This window comes from Aplidium turbinatum, chromosome 7, assembly GCF_918807975.1.
Source record: "Aplidium turbinatum chromosome 7, kaAplTurb1.1, whole genome shotgun sequence".
NCBI lineage: Eukaryota > Metazoa > Chordata > Ascidiacea > Aplousobranchia > Polyclinidae > Aplidium > Aplidium turbinatum.
The window spans coordinates 15,723,133-15,745,450 of NC_137478.1; the positions used below are offsets into that span (position 1 = coordinate 15,723,133).

The following is a 22,318-nucleotide window of genomic DNA, read 5'->3' on the forward strand; positions in this document are numbered from 1 at the left end:
ATGATGACACCAGGCAGTGGCTAATCAAAAAATGCCCTGACATATAGCGACAACACGAGAGAAGACATTTTTCCTTTTTTATTTCTTTGTTTGTGTCAAGACAAAAATCAAAGTCATGTTACATACGGTATTAGTTACTACCTCAAAAGTGTTTCGGTGCTCGTACTGGTTGTTTAATTTTCGTGGTTGCATGTACAGTAAAATATTCACCGGAGAGCAAAAATATTCAACTTGTCAAAATGGACCTTTGCTAACATTAGTTGAGTAGCCCTGGCTTAAACGATTCTGTCCTGTACTTGATATGGGAATTGACTACCGGTACGTATATCACAATTATCACATATTGATAAGATAATAGACTAGAGATGTACCGATACCAATATTTTGACCGATACCGATATCACTTTTGTCATAACAGTACGTAGGCTTTAGTAATGAAAGGCCACCGTGATTGAGGACTGTGGTATAAGGGAAGAAACATTACATCATAATTGGGGTTTCTGAAAAATTAATAAAGGGTTTGCGCAAACTCTCCAAATAGGCTATCATAATTGATAATAAGATGTAAAATGTAAACCAAGTCATTTGTGTAGTCGTACAAAAACTATTCGAGAAGTAATGTGCAACCTAAGGGCGCTTGTCGTTTGGTTGAAAAGCTTTTGCTAGGCCAAGACTACCCTGGTAGCAAAAATGTATAATTTGCATCGTTTTTACATTGCTAAACGTTTAAAAAACCCATGTAACTTGGTTGTTTTTAGTAAGCTGGTTTTATCAGTTTGTGATTTAATTTCTACCTCAAAGTGATCAAATTGATGAAAAGTATTCTTCAAAATAAAAGACAAACTTTAATACTAAACTGTAATTGAAAATAAGCACAAACGTTACAAATAAACACAGAATGGTAATCATGTCTATAACTCTTTTAAGATGTAAAATGTAATATAACAATTTAAGTATCAGTACTAATAAAATGTATAACACTAACCTTGCTGACATCATGTCGCCATACTTGTCCACTTTTGTTCACATACAGAGTTGAAGAAAAATCAAAATAACTGCAACAGTGTAGTTCAAACAATAATAACTTAAAAATTATTACTCTTGAAGAAAGTTTGCATTTGTACTTGGCAATGTTTATGAATTGCTTACCTTGAATAGGCTATAGAATTAACGTTGTGCAAGCACTAGGGTAATTAAAATTGAAAAGCTTAATACAAATGAGCACCTCTTAATAATATAAGCTATTATGGTAGCTTCAAAGAACTAAACAAAAATTCAATGCAAGACCAGGGATATCTATAATTACGGGATTGGAAACTTTGTGGAACTGAAAACCATTTTATACACCAGTAGGGTCATTTTTCTTTGTGCGCTGCTGTGGTAAACAATCACATAAATTGACCTCAAAGGGCAGCAAGTAGTAGGCTAAACGAACAACTAAAAGCGTAACAATCAATTCACCTGCTGTAAATTGTAAGGTCTATGCTTGCCCGGTTTGTTTATTTGTTTGTATTCCATTACTGCAGTCATGTTGTATTTTGTTTGCTCCTTAAAAAATTTCCAGAATGACTATTGGTTTTAGTTCTGATGACATCGTAAACGTATTGGTTTCGTACTGGATTGGTCTGTGAACAAGTTGATGATACAACAGCATATTCACTAATTCCTGAACACTCCTCATTGACTTCTGATTCGATTTGCAGCAAAAAAAATGCTAAAGAACAACAGCATGTGGTTTTTGGACTCGTTGCATTCAGTCATTTTTGGATTCATCGTTTTTTTTCTAGAATTGTAAATGTACTTTTATACATCAATTGAATTTTAATGTGAGTGTAGATTTTGTATTATTATTGTAAAATATAATTTCGTATATCTTTTAGTCGATATTTTATTTTGTTAACCTTTCTGTAGCCGTAGTAATGTGATGACCCTACTGATGTATAGTACTGAATAGAGTTTCCAATCCCGTAGTTACAGATATGCCTGTGCAAGACTATGCTCATTGTGATTATTCTGCAATGTGCAGTTTATTGACAACATTTAAACAATTGACTTAAACTTTGCAACATTTCATAACAAGCAATTCTATACGGTCAAGATTCTGACAATGCTAAATTGAATTCATGGCATTTTGGTGTAAAGCCTAAGCTATTTCTAGTGAAAGGTCTTGCATGGAAAAGATGATTGGTGACAGCATGGTAAATTTTATGAACAGGTAATTTGATTACACATAACAAATAGGTCAAATATTAATAATAATGTATGTTTTTATTAGGGATAGTAGATACCGGGATTGTTAACTACATCCGCTTTTTCGTTCATCCGCAACATTAGAAGGGTAATTTTTTTTTATTTACAAAATAATGTATTTTTTATGGGTTATATAAAAAGAGTGAAGTTGGTTTTGAAGTAATTTAAAGTTTTTAGTTGAAAGCAAGCCAGCAGTAAAGCGTGAAAAAAATGTCAAATTGGCAATTTACCCTTCTAATGTTGACGGAACAACGAAGTTGCTTGTCCCGGTAATCTACTGTCCCTAGTTTTTATATTGCACTGTATCCATCACAGATATGTGTTGCTCCTCAGCGCTCAACAAACCAGACCGTGACGCGATAATTTATCGAACGACAGTTTATCGAACGACAGTTTATCTAACGACAATTCATTGAAATGACAGTTCATCAAATCGACTGTTTATCGAAACGACAGTTCATCGACCGACTGTTTATCGAAACGACAGTTTATCGAACGACGAAACACATATGCAATGGAATACCCTGGGGTTAGGTTTTCGATTAACTGTTGTTCGATAAATTGTCGTTCGGTGAACAGTAGGGTGCCACAGGCACCTCTCAAAAATTAAAATTGCGTCCGATACACCTGAACTTTTTTTATATGTGACACTTGGTAAAAAAAGCATATGTGAGAAATTTCAATAAGTTTTGATAAAATTTGGACGTGCAGATTAAGTTTAAAGTTTTTAAAGGTAAATTTTCACAATTTCAATAGTAAAATCCTCTCTAGGTCATCAAAACTCAGACATTTCTTCTCAGTTACACAGTATTTGAACTTCGAACACTTTCTGGTGAACTTACTTACTAATTTACAATCGTACAGACCATGTGTCAATTGTATATGTTCAACAATTTATGAAAAATGCCTAAAAATGTGAGGTTTCATGCATTATAAAAAAGGATCCATGTAAAGAAAATGCCTATTGAGATGAAATTACTACAGCATTTGAAGAATCAAAAGTAGAATCATTAACTAATCGTTTTTGTTTATCGAAAACTTTTTGGTCTTTGACGATCAAAATCTCAGCTATTTTTGTACGGAACTTGGACTCAAAAACAAAAATTTGGATCTTTACGCACTAAACATAGTCAGTAAAAACGTAACACAGAAAGATAAACACAAAGCACAATGCTTAGAGTCCAGACATCCACTACTTAACAACAAAATCACAATAGCGTAAAATTTATGGAGGCCTACATTTATTTTAACGCTTGCAATAACAGTGAAATGGAAAGGTAAAATGGCAATTAATAACACCCAACTATCTAGTATCTAATTACAAAGTAAAATGCAGCATAATAGGCTACTGGTAGGCTATGCTATGACAGGCTGCAAATAATGCTGATTGCAACGTTGTGTAAGCTGACCACACTTTATGGAGTTACATACAGTCAGTACTTTGACAATTACATGGTTAAAAACCATGTGCCCTCAGACTGTAGTTGTCGAGTACGTTGATTAGGTAATACCTTCCTCACATTTTCGACTACTTGGAGAATGCTTTGGTAGCGTTCTTCAAGGTTTGAAGTTGACAAGAAGTCGTGGGCCAACTAGACGCCTCGCTCAGCGGCATCATTAACGACTCTGAAAGCATCAACTTTCTTTTTCGCCTCAACATATGATTGTTTTTCATGCCACTCAACAGATGACTTAGAAAGAAATGAGGAGTTTATCTTCATGAGATGAAAAAAGTTCCACGAATCGGGACCGACAAAATCAGGCAGGAAAGCATTTTCACTAAGTTCAGTGACATCTGGAAAAATTGGCTTTCCAAACCCAATTCCAAATCTTTTCAGGAAAATCCCATTATTGTTCTGTTGTTGTTGCAATTTCTGAGAAATTGCATCCTTGTCAGCATTAGAAATATTGGCACTACACAGTGATAATGGAATCATTTCTTCTGTTAAATACCACAAATGTTTCTTAAAAGCTTTGAGTGCGCATTGAGAAACTGTTGAATCAATTTCTCTGTATGCAGACAATGCTTGTAATAATTGTAGGTCATTCAGCGGAGCATCACAGCTAATGGGGAATGTAAACCACCATGATACATAGAAATAAACTGTAAATTGTAGAAACCTCTTTAACTTTGCGAGTTGAGATGCTTTCATGATGGCATTTTTTTGGGGCAATTTATGAATTTCGTCTTGTAAGAGCACAATTTTCGGTGAATATATAAGTTTGCTCATCCACCTGGCTCTGTGTAATGCACCAGGTCTTTGGAGAGACATTATCCTTACTGGTAGGTGGCTCACTGTTCAATTGACACAAATTCAAAAGTTCTAAGTAGTCGCTTCTTAAAAATTTGGATGATTCTGGATGGAGCTTAATCTGATTTATCAGCTCAGACAATTCTTCCCGCTTGCTGGCAAGCAGATCAATTTCCTCGTGCAATTTTGATGTATGAAAACAACCTTCTTCTTCTTGCTTATGAGATATTGAGTTGCATGGAGCTCTGTGAGCTACAATTGCTGTCTCGATTTGTTGTCATTCGCTTGATTGCAAGAATCAATTACCAGGGCTCACCACTAGGAGGTTGACAACTTGAGCCCAAAACAACCTGATGCGCTATCAGAAAGAGTTTGAAAATTGCTTTTAAAGAGTTGAACTATGGAAATGTTGGGTCCACTGCTGCTTTCTATTTTGAGTTCTTCCCAAACATGCGTCAGAATTATCTTCCCAATATGATGCCTGCATGCTGCCCAAAGTAGGCCTTTTCCAAGATGATCTTGTATTTGGATACAGGCCACTAAACCAGGTGATCGTAAAATGTTGTGTGGTACAAGTATTGTGGTACCGGTTTTTACATCTTGACGGTGACTCCTTTTACTTCCTGTGGATGTAGAAGGCTCGGCAGTGTTAACTGCAGTCACTTCATCACTGGTATCATCGCTAGAAGAAAGTGAAATGTTACTTTCACTGCTGGATTCAGCCTCTTGACGTTTTATTTCTTTTTCTTTCCTTTGCACTTCTGCTTCTTTTCTAGAATGTTTTCGTTTCAACATCTTACGCAAAGCATTGTCTCTCCCTGCCATTGACGCCTCTCTGGTAGTTTGCATGCACAAAAATTCTTTATCTTCCTCAATTGACATCTTCTTCATTACATCGCGATGCCAGAAAGGAAAAGTCAATTGAAGTTTCTTTTTAAATTCCTTAATCCTTTCCGATTGCTTTCCATCACTTCTATGGAAGTATTCAATCTGAATTTTGAAGATAAGACTCATTTCATCTCGAAAAGATTTAATTTTTTTAGCCTTTTTTGGATGAATTGTTGGAATATTAGCTTTGTAGTAAAACGTTAAGATGTCCTTCACTGTCTCGTTTGCTACATCTACTGATATTTAGATTTTCCTTTTGTGGGATTTTGAGATTCAAGCTCTTGCTTAAAGGCAAGAAAGCTTAAAATCACTTGATGATAAGTTGGCAGTTTACTTCCCTTGATTTTCTGATCATCTTTCGTTGGAATAGTAGAAAGAAGAAGATACTGTTTCTCAGCATTCTGAGACTGGCTGTTCATTATTGTAATACTTACCAGACCGATTTGTAAAAGCACTACCGTATCAATTATCATTAGTAGAATAACCTAAAAAACAATACAACCATAGGTTTTGCAACATTATTAGCCTTTCTTGCGAGAAGCGAAGGTAACATAACCCTTTCTTACAGTAGGCTACCTGCCTTATCTTTGCTGTCTGCTATATTCTCCTGGATTAAGTCACAACTTGCATGGGTTTAATACTTAGCTTTCCTGGGCGCTGCAACACTGATTCAACAGAAGAAGAAATACTAAAGCCATTATTCCAAGACCCTAAGTGAGGTCAAGCCAGCTATGTTGATTCAACGTTGCAAGATAGTGAATCAATGTAACAGGCGCGGAGCTGTCATGCTTGACCTCAACTGAGATCTTGACATACTGGCACTGGTCTCCTAACCTAATTCTTGAATTTACCTTGTTTCAATGTTGAGAAAACGATGAGAAATAGCAAAAAACTGATGTTAAATCTAGGGAAATCCCCTAATTTTACTGTATTTCAGTTTAGACTTTTGTTTTCAATCTGCACATCCAATTTATGTCCAATCTCAATCAAACTTTGCAAAGTGCCTTAATATGTGAAATGTCACACAAGAAAAAAAGTTCAGGTGATTTCGGCCACATGAGGGCGCCTGTGGCACCCTAGTGAACAGTCGTTTCGATAAACAGTTGTTTCGATTAACTGTCGTTCGATTAATTGTCGTTCGATAAACTGTCGTTTCGATTAACTGTCGTTCAATCAATAGTTGTTCGATAAACTGTCGTAGTACCAAATCAGACAGTGTCAGTGCAGTCAAGTACATTATCATTATTCCTTTCACTGAGTGCCACGCAGAGACAAGAATTGATCCACTTTAAAAAAGTCTTTGGTTTGACCAGACAGGGCATCAAACCCATGCTTTTGCCTACTGATCTAGAGGTGGACACACTACCCCAGCAGTTCTCAACCTTTCCAAGTTGCAGACTTTTTCACAACAGCATTAATATTCACAGACTCAAATAAAGTGCCCGTTAGTTACAAAAAAAATACCGTATGATATTTTAACACTACAACTTTAACAGAAGTAGATTATTTCCTACATGGAAACACGGAAATTGTCCGAACAATCGGTGGTATAACCGAAGTCCCATGAAGTGCCACCGACTTCAAGAGTATGAATGCTCAAGACAGGCTTACTGCCCTGATGGAGGAAATGCCATCTGAACACATCTGCTGGTGCACATTGGGCAAAGCTTACTAGTATTGAAAGGCTCAAGATTAGGAAATGATGGAGAAGGAAAACTTATAAACCCAGCGACTCTTTAACAACTGTAAAAGGTTAGAGTTGGCGTTAGAAATGTCATCCAGCTGTGAAAAACTGCTTCAAATCTATAATACTAAATGACGAATATTACGGAAATGACGAATCAGAGGGGGCTACCTCCAGACCCTTGCCTGACAATCAGGAGAGCGTATAGGTGTATCAGCAGCCCGGACTGATATGACATGGTAGATCAGGGGTTCATCTGGGAGTCTCAGACTGGGATGCGACAAGTGATCAGAGGAAAAACAGTGGATAGGAAGACAACCAAACTCCGAATCAGGATGGAGCCCATTGATTTATGTGGACCAAGACGTAAAATTTAACCTAAAAAACTACCGAAATGATATTCTTGAAGGTTTATTGTTGCCTTGGGAAAAGAAATACTTCAAAAAACATAATTGGTCGAATTCCAAAAAGATTCTGCCCCTTCACATGGAACAAAGAGAACGCAAAACTGGCTTTCAGCCAATGTGCCATTCTTCATTTCCAAGGAAGAATAGCCTCCTTCATCCCCAGACCTAAACGCCCTAGACTTTGGCATCTGCTCTTACCTGGAGAGCAAGGTTTCGACTAATCACAACCAAAGTTTGGAAGCGCTGAAGGCTAATCTGAAAAAAGAATGCACCAAAATACCTCAAGAGTTATTCATGACTCTTGCAGGTTCTTTTCGAAGCGTATCCGACTTGTTATCAACACAAATGGCGGACACATTGAGTAAAACTTGTTTTTCCTAAATGTTTATTTATTTGACAATATTATTATATGTTTAATACTCAAATATTGTCTACCACTTGTTAAATACAGTTGTTTGAAGTTGTAACGTTAATTACACTAGCCAAAAAAAAAAAAAATTGTGGCGCCGAAGATATTTCAACTGTTTTTAGCTAATTTGTGGTCGCTGATTTCAAAAATGTAGTCAGTTTTTGTCTATCAGGTCTAGTTTTCTAGTTACGGTGATTCCACTGCATGAGAGCACTTATACATAATTGCTCATTTGAAATCTATTCACGAGTGAAATATATTGTCAAAATACATAAATCAATTTCAGCAAGCCAACAAAGAACTTAAAAACGTACACACAAACATAGGATTAATAGGTAAGGTATGGTAGCTTCTCCTTATTTTTCCCCTCGCTAAAGTGTCTGCCATAAACTTGCACTTAAGAAATCTGCGAGAGTGAACTGCAAAAGCATCATCGCGTTTAATAGACCAGCAATAGTCAGCTAGCATGGTAGCATTCCATCTCCCTTCATATCTGACTTCCATATCACTAATGTCTCTAATGAAATCGCTCTCCTTGCTCGTCACTCAAATCTAGATGATTGTGCAGAAAATGAAGTTTGATGCTCACATTAACATCAATATCCTGGAGTCTTCTGAGTAAGTTCAACACAAGCTGTTTGTAATTGGATGCCTTTTTATTTCCCAAAAAATTCTTAACAACTTTCACAAAAGCATCCTGAGCACTCAGTTTTTTTTTTTTCATTCATGGAAGATGGGAAGTTTGGATCATTGATAAATTTTCTGATTTGAGGCCCTTCAAATAATAATGCCGGCTTTTAACTTTTCAATTGTTAATCCTGGAAATTTGTACAAATATATCTGAAACAATTTCCATCTTTATCAAGTGCTTTTACAAATTGCTTCATTATACCCAACTTTGCTATGTAAGTTATCATGAAGGTGAAAATGCATTACTGCGCTAGTGTGCTTGCCACACCATCATTATTATTATATTAATGTGAAGAGGAGGTAACACAATTTTTGATCATTCCACCAAAGAATGAGCTTGAACATTTTTCTCGCCAGGAATCATTCCACTTCTCATAGGCCAATGTTTCCTTTTCCAATGCTGATCTCTTGCCCTGCTGTCCCACAAACAGAGAAAAGAAGGAAACTTTGTGTACCCACCTTGCATTCCAAGCAGAAATTCAACCATTTTCAAATCAACGTAAAAGTCCAATTGTGTTTATAATATGATTTTTTTTCCAAAACAAATTTGGCTTCGCTATACTTTTCTTTGAGAGTTGTTGACTGTTCAAGTGGTACTAATCCATGAACATTTCCATTATGCAATAAAACACATTTTAGACTCCGTGTACACTGTACAGCTGTCAATAAAACGTCGCCAATCTTGAGGATTGTATTCTGCTGCACCAAACTTTTTAAGACCTTCCACATTGGTACAGTATACAATATCATTTTCCTGAGAAAAATAGGGCAAACATTCGACATGGCATTTCCAATAAAAAGTGATTACAGTTCCTGGTTCAAAAATATTTTTTTCTTTGAGCCTTGAAGCCAGTAACTCAGAAAATTCCTTGGATAAATTTATATCCCTCGCCAAGTCATTGAGTTCTCCCTGAAAAAAAAGTTGACAAGGTAAAATAGCAGAAGGAAATTCGATTTCAGCAAGGATGGCTTCACTGTCAGTGGAAGCTTGCTCGTTTTCGCTGTCAGGAAGTAAACCCAATTGTGGCAACCCTTCAAAATCAGGAACAGGAAGTTCTTCTCTGTGTAGCACTGGCCTGATTGCTGAAGCTAGGTTTGGATATTGCAAGGAAGTCTTATTTTTCCTGTTTATGCCTTTTATGTTTACTGCACAAAAATAGCAGTCACTACTATGATCTTTTGGTTTGCGCCACACCATTGGAATAGAAAACCTTAATCTTTTTCTTCTTTTGTTCCTCCATTGATGTAAATGTTCTTTGCAAGTTTTGCAAACAATGTTGGCAGCCCAAGACTTATAATACTTGATCCCCAACTTCACTTTAAAGTAAGCACGATAAGCACTAGGGTGGCGCAAAAATGAAAAGTTTTGGTTGAGAATAGGAGAAAAACTGACCACAGGCCAATCGGAAACACAAGAGTCAATGGCCTTTCCAATAGGCCCAGTAAAACTATCTGGACTATTGGTAATGCCATCGAGAGTTGCAAAGACATGGCGCAGAGGGAGTTCATTTGCATGTAAAAGGCACACCGACCACTGCAAAGTCTCTTAAGAAGTACTTCCAGGCATCTTATGTATCCAGAATGGGGTCCAGTCATTGCAGGAGTGCCATCTGTTCCCACCACTGCAAGTTTTGTTTTCAATGCAGTGCCTTCCATAGCTTTATATACACAATTTGCAATAGTTTTTCCTTTTCCATTTTCAGGTGAAAAATGTGTTAAGTAAAACCCGCCTGGTTCGCCAACAACTACATAATGTTCTTCCAAGACAGTGGCTTGATAGTGCTTGCCATTATCTGCTTCAAGAAGTGAGAGTGTGGCATCCTTTCTGCCATCGATGTACACCCCATTAACCAGTTCAAAGAACTTTTCCTCATTATTTCGTATTTCTTCTCTGTATTTTTCACGTTCCCATCGAAGTTTGTTTTTATCAATTGTGTGTTTTGTATCAGTTGCCGTGACAATTCCAAAATCCTTTAAGGCTGCATTTGCTGTTGCAGCTGCTGCTCTATCTGATATGCGATACCTTTCAGCAATCATCACAAGATTCGGCCAAGATTTTCTGTTCTGTTCAGTAGCTTGTTGTATCATAGAACGTGGTGGTAGAAATTCATCAACTGATGAAGCCGAAGACGTATCTGATGAACTACTATTTGAAGGATGTATCATATATTTGCCGATGTTGAAAGAATAGTTTTAGATATTTTTGCTTTTGGTGAATGAATTGTCCTTGTCTTACTTGTGGTGCTTGTTGAACAGCTAGGACTTGCCTCTTCAATATCCATCTCAGAATCAATGGAAGTAACAGAATCTTGATGAAGATGGAGTTTTTTTTTAAATGTTATATCTGATGAAGTCAGAGGTTCAACAACAGCAAGGCACTTCATTTTTCGTGCACCTTTTTGGTCTTCATAAAATTCATGATCTTTATTGGTCATACGAAGTTCGTATTTCCTCTCAAGTTGCCTTCTTTGGCTTTGGTTGCTGCAATATATGTCAAACAGTTTGTACATATCTTCCATCAAATCACTTTTCTTTTTTTCAAAAGAGTGGTTTTTTATCTTCTTTTTGTCATATCGGACAACTTCACTAAATTTGATCATAATATTGTTGATAATGTCTTTTACTGTAACTGCAGCCACTGTATATACATTGTAAGTTGTCCAAAGATTAACCAACTCCACTGCAATCTTTTGGGCAGTAATTTTAGTTCTGAAGTTTTGTTCATATAACATTCTTTTAATTACATCTTCTTTTGTTGGCAGATCCCTGTGGAAAGTGGTCAGCACTACTGAATGTAGGTCCTCCACCAGGCAATGTTTTTTCTAGTTTAGGTTTTCTTTTAGGTCTGGGTTCATAAGCATTCAACATTCTCAGAGAATTGGTGTAACTGTAACTAGTGATATTTATGACAACAATTTTACCAAGTACCGTATTCTGCAAAAAAAAATAATATCTGAAAATCCTTGTAACTAAACTTTAGCATATAAAATGTCCTATTGTAGCACCATGCATTCAACAGTCATACAACTAAGTATTTTAATAAACAGAATCAGCACAAGAATCAATTGCGCAGTACTGATATACTTAATAATTTACAATTTGTGTGATTTTGTCCCCTCGAGTTTAGCATAAAAAGCGTTTTTTTGAAATAACATAATTTGTAGTGCAACTATACTAAAAAGTTCTCTTAGGACAAATAGAAACTTTGTGTTTCTGCTTCATTTGAGCTTTGTTTCACTCTTCCAGTCCAAGTAGTTTTCGAGATATGGCGATTTGACTTTTGTGTGACCTTTTGGGCTGGGTGGCACGGCCGATTGAGGGGGCCACCCCCCAAAATTTTGGGAAATGATTTCTAGGTCGATTTGGCAGCTTTTTAGAATACCTTTTTTTTTAAATTCAAAAAAAAGTGTTTTTCAGCCCACCCTAATACTCTGCCTACTTTAAGGGGAGGTATAATCAGTGTCATCATACAAAAAGGGAACAATGCTTCAAAAAAAGTTGGGAGCCACTGGTGTAATGATTAGAAAATATTGAATGATGATAAAATTAGTTTTCCTTGCTCATAAAGCCAGAAAAATATACATAAAATTAAAACCAAAAGAATGTTCTTCTTCTTTTAATGTCGCACTTGATTCCAAGCATTGACTGCCTCTTGTATGAAGAGTTTCCAAGATTCTCTGTTGTTTGCTTTGTGTATTAGGTGTATGTTGGTGTTAGTTTTGTCGGTTTGTTGGTTTAAGTAGGTTAATCTTTGTCTGCCTTGGGCACGCTTCCCTTCAATTTTGCCTGTGAGAGAGAGATGTTCTAACTTTCCTTTTCGCTCTTCCTAAAAATTGAAGTTGTTTTTCTTTGATATTTTTTAGTAGATTGTTTGTTTGTTTGACTTGATTTAAAACAGTTTGATTGCTTTTTCTGGCTGTCCAGGAAATCCTCTGCATTTTTCGGAATGCCCACATTTCAAACCCATTTATTCTTTTATTAATTGATTTGGTAATTGTCCAGGTTTCTGAATTATATTTAAAAATTGGATAAATGTAACACTTCAATACTCTGAATCTGGTTGAGAAAGATATGTTCTTGTTGCATACCGGTAATATTGTTTTCATTTGCTGGAAAGAGGCTTTTGCTTGAGCAATACGTATATTGAACTCCTTATCATCTTTGGCGTCCCAGTTTATTGTTGTCCCAAGATATCGAAAACTTTTTACTTGTTTTATGGTTGTTCCATTCATTTTAATTTGACAGATTGGAATTTTTCTTTCTTTTTTCTTTGTGATTACGATTGTTTCCGTTTTCTTTTCATTCATTTCCATTCCAAATTCTTTACTTCTTTCATTTACTTTGTTCAACAAATTTTGCAGTTTTGCTTCCGAATCAGCCACCAAGACAGTGTCATCAGCATACCTCAGGTTGTTAAAGTTAGTTCCTCCAACATTTACGCCAGCTTCATCATCAAGACATCGGAGGATGATCTCACTGTATAATGAAAAAAGACTTGGAGAGAGCACGCATCCCTGTCTAACGCCTTTCTTGATTGATATCCAATCGCTGATGTTGTGATTAATCTTTATTGCTGCAATTTGATTAAAGTAAAGGTTTTGAATAATACGTAGATCCTTATCGTCAATTCCAATGTTATCTAGCATTTCCAGTAGTTTGGTATGTTTTACTCGGTCGAAAGCTTTCTTATAATCAATGAAAGCGATGTACAGATCTTTCTTCATTTCAATTGATCTTTGAGCGATATTTTTTAATACAAATACAGCATTTCTTGTGCCGCGGTCTGGCATGAATCCGTACTGTTCTTCAGCAATTTCATCGTTGATTTTGTTCCTGATTCTGTTCATAATGCGTAGTAAAATTTTTGTAATATGTGATGTCAAGCTGATTGTGCGGTGGTTTTCACATTCCTTTGCTCCCGGTTTTTTAGGTAATGCTATAAAAATTGATTTGTTCATGTCGGTAGGCATATCTCCTGAATCATATATGTTATTGAAGAGTTCATGCAATGCATCCACACCTACATGTTCCAGTGTTTTTAGCATCTCAGTACTGATCTCATCTGGTCCCACGCCACAGCCTTATTCAATTTAAGTTTGTTTTATGGCATGTTCAATTTCACTTTTTAGAATATTTGGTACCGACAATGGTTCACTGAATTTGAAAGGTTTTGCAGTTCGATCTGGATCGTCATATAAATCAGATAAATACTCTTGCCACCTTTTCTGTATTTCATTTTCTTCCATTAGTATTTCACCTGTTTCACTCTTCAATAATCCTGACTTTGACGTAGACTTGTGCTTTGCAGTTAACGTCTTGATTCTTTGATGTGTTTCTCTTGGACTGAGATTATACAGTTTTTCGATTGATGTGCACTCGTCATTCAAGTATGTTTCACAGGCTTTGTTACATGCTTTCTTTATTTGTTTGTTCAACTTTTGGTATTCACTTTTATTGTGTTTCTTTTGTCTTCTTTCTTCCATCATCTCTAAGATTTCTTCGGTCATCCAGTTTTTATGTCGTTGGTAATTCATTTTAGGAACTATTTCATTGGCTTTATTAATCGAATCTTTGATAATGCTAAAATGTTCTTCCGTGGTCGTCGTTTCAGTTTTGTTTTCGGTCTTAATACTTGTCATTTGCATTGTGAAAGCTTGTTGGAATTTCTCTTTAATGGTTTTGTCTTCTTTACATGCGTTCCAGTTGAAGTAAATAGTTCTTTTCTTCATTTTCAGTTTTTGTAGTCTTAATATGAATTTTGCAACAACAGGATTGTGATCACTATCACAGTCTGCCGATGGGAATGCATTTATATCTAAAATCGATGTTCTAAATTTCTGTGGTACGATGACGTAGTCAATTTGATTACGTGTTTGGTCATTTGGGCTGTTCCACGTCCAAAGTTTCCTGGGATGTTTTTCGAAGCAAGTGTTTGTTATGCATAGTTTATTTTCTTGGCACCATTCAATTAAGGTTGTTCCTCTATCATTTTGTTGACCGAGTCCGAATTTTCCTATACACTTTTGATCGATATCGATTTTGCCGACTTTCGCATTAAAGTCTCCCATAATTATTTCCAACTCATTATGTTTACATTCTTTCAAGACTTCATTTAGATCGTCGTAGAAACAAGTGATCTCCTCATCTGTAGAATCTGAAGTTGGCGCATAAACTTGTATTATACAGAGATTTTGGTGTACATTTTTTATTTTAACCATCAAAATTCTGTCAGAAACCGCACAGAATCCCATAATATTGTTTGCAAATTCAGGATTAATTATAACTCCTACTCCCCTTGAGTGCTTATTGTTTCCAGAGTATATAATTGTGTAGCCATCTTTATTTATTCGTCCGCTGTTATGCCATCTCATCTCTGATATACCTAAGATTTTGATATCCTTTCTTTTCATTTCTTTTAAGATGTTGTCTAATTTTCCTTTCTGATACAATGTTCGGACGTTCCATGTTGCAATCTTAAAAGTTTTCTTCTTCCATTGTTTTCGAATATTTTGCTTCTGTTGTTGGTTTGCAGTAGCTTTTTGACGGTCCGATCTGACCTGCAAACCATCAGAATTCGGACCGAGCGAGGAACCTTCCTTTGAGGGATAGGCCCCCTTTGGCCTTCACGCTGTTTAGCTTTATTTTTTCATGTAAACTTTTCATCGAGGTATATGTGGCCAAGAGTTTACTCAGCCCTCGAAATTAGCTTCCGTCTACGACGGCAAAAACAGTGCCGTCACCAAATCAACAAACCTTGGATTGCGGCGGCAATTGCCGTAATGCTTTGATCAAACAAAATTTTATGCGCTTCTTCATCGTGTGTCACACGGCGGTAGCCCAGAGCATCACGCAAGCTATTTTATGCGCTGACAATGCTCTTGTGAACTGTAAAAAGTTTGCAACCTTACAAATACTGGCTTAATTGTTACGCAAAAGTTATTCTTCCATCAAATGCTTTTTTTTACCAGTGTCGTTGCGAATATAAAAAGTGGTACAAAATTGGATAAATGGTTCTTCGGCAGTAAAGAAAAGTAATGCTTCCGATCATATGGTATCGAGCGTTCAAGAAAGGGCAGTTTTGCGCTTTCCAGTGACTAGGCGACAACCTCATCTTCCGATGATTCCGATTCTGACTAGTTCTTTATCCAACAGACTCTGCGTTGCTCGCAGTATCCTAATTGTGCCGAAGTTATGTGAGTGTATGCGTAAATCGAGGCAATCTTCTCGCAGGGAGCTATTGATTTGTTACCGATACCTGATTGAGCAATTAACGTCATTTCATGATAATTCAACGTCGCTAGATGTCGAATTAATGTAAAACAAACGTAAATTTCTTATTGGGCATTGTTGTTACGCGATATAACCCGCCGGAAAAATTAAATCGATTTGTGCTGACTCGAACGTTGAATCAACCCAAAACTAACTTACTTTTCCCGCCTTGAGTTATTTAACCTGAATTACCGTAACAGCGTGCGTATCGCATTGTTCGCTTTATCGCTACTTTTGGTATTATTACATCACAACAAATCAAACAGTGCGGTCGCGATAGACTATTAAGGTATCAATTATTTTTTTCTCTTCTCGTTTTACATGTTTTGGTACAATTTTTTCGTAATAAACGTTCACAGCAATTGCCGAGGCAATTTCCACTTTTGCCGTTTGGCCTCGTCAACGCTTTTGCAAAGTAAAAATATGCTAATTTCGAAGACTGCATGAGTGTTCACAGCAAGTAAAATAGTCCGAGGTGAGGTCTTGGTGCGATGTTTCTGCTGATTAAACTTCCGCTGCGAGTAAATCAAACAGGAAAAAATTTTGAACAATTTTTGTCCGAATTAAATGCTCATTTTGCGACGGCATTTTTATTGCCGTAGCAGAATGGCCATTATGACGTTTGCGGCGGCATTCACCACGGCAATTGCCGTGTGCCGCCGCTAATTTCGAGGACTGTTACTGTAGTAGGTCGGCCAGTCCTGATCTACAGTCCTGTCTACAGTCTACAGTCCTGAATATACATAAAATTAAAACCAAAAGAATATACATCAACTGCTTCAAATTCTTGTTACATATTAGTGTGTTACATGTGCCACAACACAATATTAGTGATGCACAGGAGGCAGAATTTTGGCCGGAGGCTAGAAACAGGATGTTATGGCCAGAGAATTGCAACTCCAGCCTGAGGCTGAAGCTTCCGGCCTTTGGTTATATATCTACTTCTTGTAATCAATGTTCCAATTGAACCATTGTGCACTGTGCACTGTGCAGCCTACCACTTTCACCAAGTGCTTTAAAAGGTGCCACATGGCAATGCTTAGGGCAGGGGTGTGCAACGTGCGGCCCGCAAAGAAAAATTGTGCGGCCGCAAAGATGTGCCAATTTTGAATTGTGTGCGGCCCGCGAAACGAGTTTATAATTTAGTTTAGTCTGGTACATGTAAACAATTCATTGTGGAGTGGATTATTGTAATTTCGCACCTTCTGTTAACCATTTTAGAAATTTTCCACTGGCCAAAGCTAATCCATTGTATTTAATTATTTGGAACGTCAGCAGATCAGAGGCGGAGCCCTGCTCCCGTCTCTGGCTTTATCGCCTTTTTGTTTGATCTCTTGCTAAGACCTTTTGTAGAGCCGGCTTGCGTCAAATCTAGCAATTGCCTAATGCAGGCCTAGCCTACAAGCAGTTGAATCAGAACAACTTCAGCCTAGCAGCCCATTCCTTGCCAAATTTGTTGAACCAGTCAAAATAGCAAATTTGTTAAAATTAGAAGTAAAGAAGTAGAGGTATGGAAAGAAAAAAAAAACAATTGAAAAAGGGCAAAAAAACAATTGAATGAACTCAATACAAGACTGCAGCAAAAAAACAGTATGCGAATCCTCAGAAGAAAACTGAATTTGCAAACCAACTTGAAAAATTGTTGTATGAATTTTTGGCTCGTTTCAAGGACTTTAATTCTCATGAACATTTGTTTGGTGTATTCTCTTCGCCATTCAACACAGACATTGACAAAGCACCTGGCGATATCCAACTTGAACTGATTGATCTTCAAGAGAAAACGGATTTGAAGAAAGCAAAGTATTTAGAAATGAATCTTGGCGATTTTTACCGAAAACATCTCAACCAAGATGACTTACCACATTTGAAAAAATTCATGGCCTCAAAAATGGCTCTTTTTGGCTCAACGTATTTGTGCAAGCAATTTTTTTCTAAAATGGGCGTCATAAAATCTCCCTATCGATCGGTTCTGACAGACGAACACTTGGAAAATGGACTTCAAATTGTGAGCACTTCCATTAAAGCAAATTGGAAAATTGGAAAAAGCGGTGGGGAAAAGAAGCCAGCTGCAAACTTCTCACTGAACTCGTTTAAAGATTGTGTGATAATAGAATTGAATAGCAGTTTTCTTCAGAAATTTATACTGTATGTCTTAACTTATTATTTCTGCAAGGAGATCCCCTAATAATACCACATGAATAACAAAAAACTACTTTTTTTGTGCCGGCAACTACTAGAAATTATATGTTAAATAAACATGCGGCCCGCGGTTTCACCCAGTTATTTATATCTGGCCCTCCTGTAAAAAAGGTTGCACACCCCTGGCTTAGGGTCCTTTAAAAGAATCCATTCAGGAGTAAACTTTTGGTAGATTTCAAATTTGGCTGTTTTTATCCACTCGATGTAGAATCAACATGGCCAAATGGCAGCAAAATGGCTAAGATACTGATATCAAACTCAATCTCTCTGAACACCAGAATAAGATATTTACAGGTGTACGTTTGGTCATTCTACTATATGGCTGTGAATCCTGGACTTTTTGTCCGCGGATAGAAAGGTATTGAAATTTGGTTTATACAGAGAATTATGGGAATTAGCTGAATTGATAAGATCACCGATGAAGAAGTATGGAGACGCTCTGGGTGAATCCCCTGGCATCCTTAATAGAATTGTTATAAAAAGGCAAATGTCATTTATTGGGCACGTTTATCAAAAGAGAGGAATTGAGCACTTGGTAATGACAGGGCGGCTTCCTGGTCAGAGGCACCGGTCTACATTTGGAAATTTTTAAGAATATTTTAACGTGGACAAACTAGGATTTTGTAAACTTAATACTTAGAGCAATGGCTGATTGATTGTTGTTGAAAATCACGATAGCCGGCACCTTATTCAGGTATGGCCGATAATGATGATGTAGAATTGGTAGATATTTTAGACAAGAATTTGAAGATTTTTGATTGACTGCCTGGATTCCGTTTCTAATCTTACATTCCCCATAGTGCCCCATCTTGGATACACAACAAAGGTTTTGGGGAAGTACATGACTTTGAAATAGTAGAACAAAGACTTGTGAAGAAAATGAAACTTTAAAAAAAATTGAATTGTCCTTTTATAGTTCAATGTTGTAAATTTGCAACGTTAAATATTGTGTGTTGGGCTGTTAAACTTTGTATTACCGTATAGCTTTTGAAAAAAAAATTCCGAAAATTTTAATTTTTTCCTTTGGTGCTGCAGAGTTGACCACCGTTACAGGCAACATATGTAATTGTGTATGCAGCTTTATCTTGAATTACTGTAGTACGGTACCACAAGGAAGCAAAAAATTAAACTTATCCAAGGTAATGAACTTGACGGAATGGCCCGTTTTGGCAAGTGCCCTATTCGGGGACAGCCTTTTCGGCTAGTTCCATATTCGGCAATTTTTTGAAAATCCAACGACGCCTTCTGTTTATTTAGAGAAATTTGTATTTTAATCCACAATATCGTTTCTTTTGCATTCTGACAAAGAAAAATAAATTAAATTTAGCGAAAATATTTGAACTATTAAATTGAAATGTTTGCTCACATCAACAAAATATTTTAATTTGAAAACCATGGTTTCTTTTTTGTGCCAAAGCTTAGTAACAGAATGAAAAGGCTAACGAAATGTGTGGCCTACAGCTTAGATTGAAAGGAAATTATCGGGTACCATAGCCTAGTTATCCGGACCAGCAGAAATTGCCATTTTTACATCGTTTTAATGTCACTAAACGTTGAATTCGTGTAGAAAAGGGAACTTTTGCTGACTAGGATACGTTGAAACTGACAAAATTCACACAGGGTCTCGCATTCAAAAACTTGGTTGTGATGTCATAAAAAAATCAGAAAAATAAAAATTGCAGGAAACCGACTCAGTGTGGCCATGTGGATTCAGAAAAAAGTAAATAAAAATAGAGATATAATAAAACACAGACATACTACTTCTGTTCAAATAAACAATCAATTTCACTTTCCAAAAGTTTTACATTTAAGTTACAAGTGAAATAATTTTATGGCAATTTAAATGCAATTATAATATTGTATTTTCACCAAGCAAAAGGGTAGTGATAAAAATAAATGCAAAAATTGTAGTCAAAAGCAAATTTAAGGAGAAAGATTATAGTTGCAACAATTTGTATAAAACATTAAAGCTACAGAAGTAAAGTAGTTATGATGATTCGAATTTAGTACAAAAACTAAAAAGGTGTGGCAGCACTACTTCTAAAAATATAGTTAGGTAATTTGATGAACAAAATAACTAATATTATATATATATTCTAAGTTTGCATACAGACGGTGACGTAGGATTCAAAGAACCCAATTAGCCTAACAGTTCGTATTTACATTGATTCAATGTCTGAATATTGAATAATATGCAATCGTTGGATTTACAGAAGGCGTCGTTGGATTTTCAAAACATCACCGAATAGGAAACTCGCTGAAAAAGGCTGTCGCCGAATAGGGAACTTGCCGAATCGAACTCGCCAAATATAGCAGACTCTGAACTTGACCACAGCCACACAAAGCTTGCATACATCTTCGGCTCTGAGCCGGAGCCACTATCACTTCCGGCCCAGAGCCGAAGTTAAAAATATGGCCGGAATTGCAAGTCGTTTCATCACTACAACACATACCGTACAGCATACCTTTGATCCACTGGACATGAGGTAAAATAGGTTGTTATAAGACCCAGTGGTGTCCATCCCGCAATCCTCCATCTCATTTCTATAGTGCCTTGCTCTTCATTTGTATATAAATTTAATATTTCCATGTCAGCTCGGCTGAGGTATAAGAGATGAAAGTAACGAAAGGTGGAAGCCATCAGCTTGTATTTCTGTAAGCCACTGATAAAAAAAAAACATTATAAGATCGCTTAGTGAGAGGATGTTGCTAACCAACTTATTCCTGTACCATAGTCAACAAAGATAACCTATTACAACTCTCTAACAGAAGGAGCGATCTTCTAAAACTTTTTGGGCTGCACCCCCGTTGGTGTCACTTGTAAAACTTTGTCACTCCACCCTAAGGACTTAGTGAAATTATGAAATGCTCTTGTTTTTGAAAGATGTAACAATAAATTTCTATAAAGACGTTGAAATGGCAGTGTAAATGAATGATATCATTCATTTTCAACGTCATTTAGACATCACAATGTGCTTCTTCTGTCAGTTTAAGACAAAAGTAGCAGGAAAAGTAGCGGTAGCAACGTAGCATGCTCTTTTATCGATTGGTAGTGGACCTTATTTTAACACAAGTAACAATAGCGCACTACATTTAAAATAGCAGATGCCCACTCTGGCAATATGGCATGCTCAATAATAAAATAGAATTCGTGATAAGTAGTTTTGCGTTGAGATGTCCCTGCGACAGGTCAACCACAACAGAATGTCTTGATCCCAGACTTGATTGCTTAAATCTATTTAATTTAGTAATAGAAGTTATACGCTCTGAAAATGGCTGAAATTGCTATTTGCTACCCCCGTAAGTCAAAAACGAAGGTAGTGCCCTTGTTTTTGTCACATACAAGGGTGGCTGAGTTGGTATGAAATGATCCAATATATAATATTAAACCATCAGTCACTTTCAAGAATCTTTGCACTGTGTCAAAATAAAAAGAAAATATTTATTGAAACGCATCATGAACACTACAATGTCTTTGAAGCAAACAGTTGAAATCATTTACCTTAATGAAAATTTAAATCGCTTGAGTGTGACATACAGTTCAACACTTTTGGTATAAATGGAAAAATCGTGATAGGGATCATTTCTACTCATAAACTTTGGTGCCTGTGAAAATACATAACCAGATGAAACGCAAACACCATAATAAATAAATGAAAAAAATTATTAACAATAATACCATAAAATCTAACTTTAAAATGTGTGGTATTTTATTATAATCTACATTCTACAAGACTTCAGTCGACTGCATAGCCAAGTGGTGAAAGCCATGACTTGATGCTCGCAAAAGGAGCAAAATCCGATTCGGAGAACTCCCTATTCGGAGACAGCCTTTTTCAAAGAATTGTAAAATCACAGCAGCACATGTATATTAAAAGGAATTATCTTACAATAGAGAAATGAATGATAATAAATGAAATGAATGATTGGATTGTTGATGTTTGCAATGCATTGATGGATTGAATTTTTGTAAAGACCATCTGTATGCATAAGCTATGGCAGTAGCTTCCAAACATTTTTAGCCGTGCAGCCATTTTGCAGCATACACATTCTGGGCTATAGAATCGATATTGTTTCATCCACCTTCTTAGCGTCATGTTTATGTCATTCGTCATTTAAATAAGCTATTTGTTGATTTAATATGATATTTCAAATAATATCTCATCCAGTGTTTACTTTTGAGTGCCTTCAGCCCTGGTTTTTTTTTCGCTGACACTTTTCGGTCATTTGTCCGTAATGACTTGAAAAAATTCGGTCATTTTTTATTTAT

At 36.4% G+C, this 22,318-nt stretch overlaps 1 protein-coding gene across 3 annotated transcripts in view; it reads right to left on the reverse strand.

Annotated features, from left to right (window-relative positions):
• LOC145774195 (uncharacterized) overlaps positions 1–22,318 on the reverse strand; it is a 73,160-nt gene that overhangs the window by 10,333 nt on the left and 40,509 nt on the right. For all 3 annotated transcript variants that reach the window (XM_082585370.1, XM_082585368.1, XM_082585369.1), the window contains 3 exons: positions 21,551–21,654; positions 20,514–20,711; positions 986–1,055 (listed from right to left, as the gene is read on the reverse strand). In XM_082585370.1, coding sequence (XP_082441496.1) covers positions 986–1,055; positions 20,514–20,711; positions 21,551–21,654 — 372 coding nt within the window. The remainder of the gene's footprint in view (positions 1–985; positions 1,056–20,513; positions 20,712–21,550; positions 21,655–22,318) is intronic.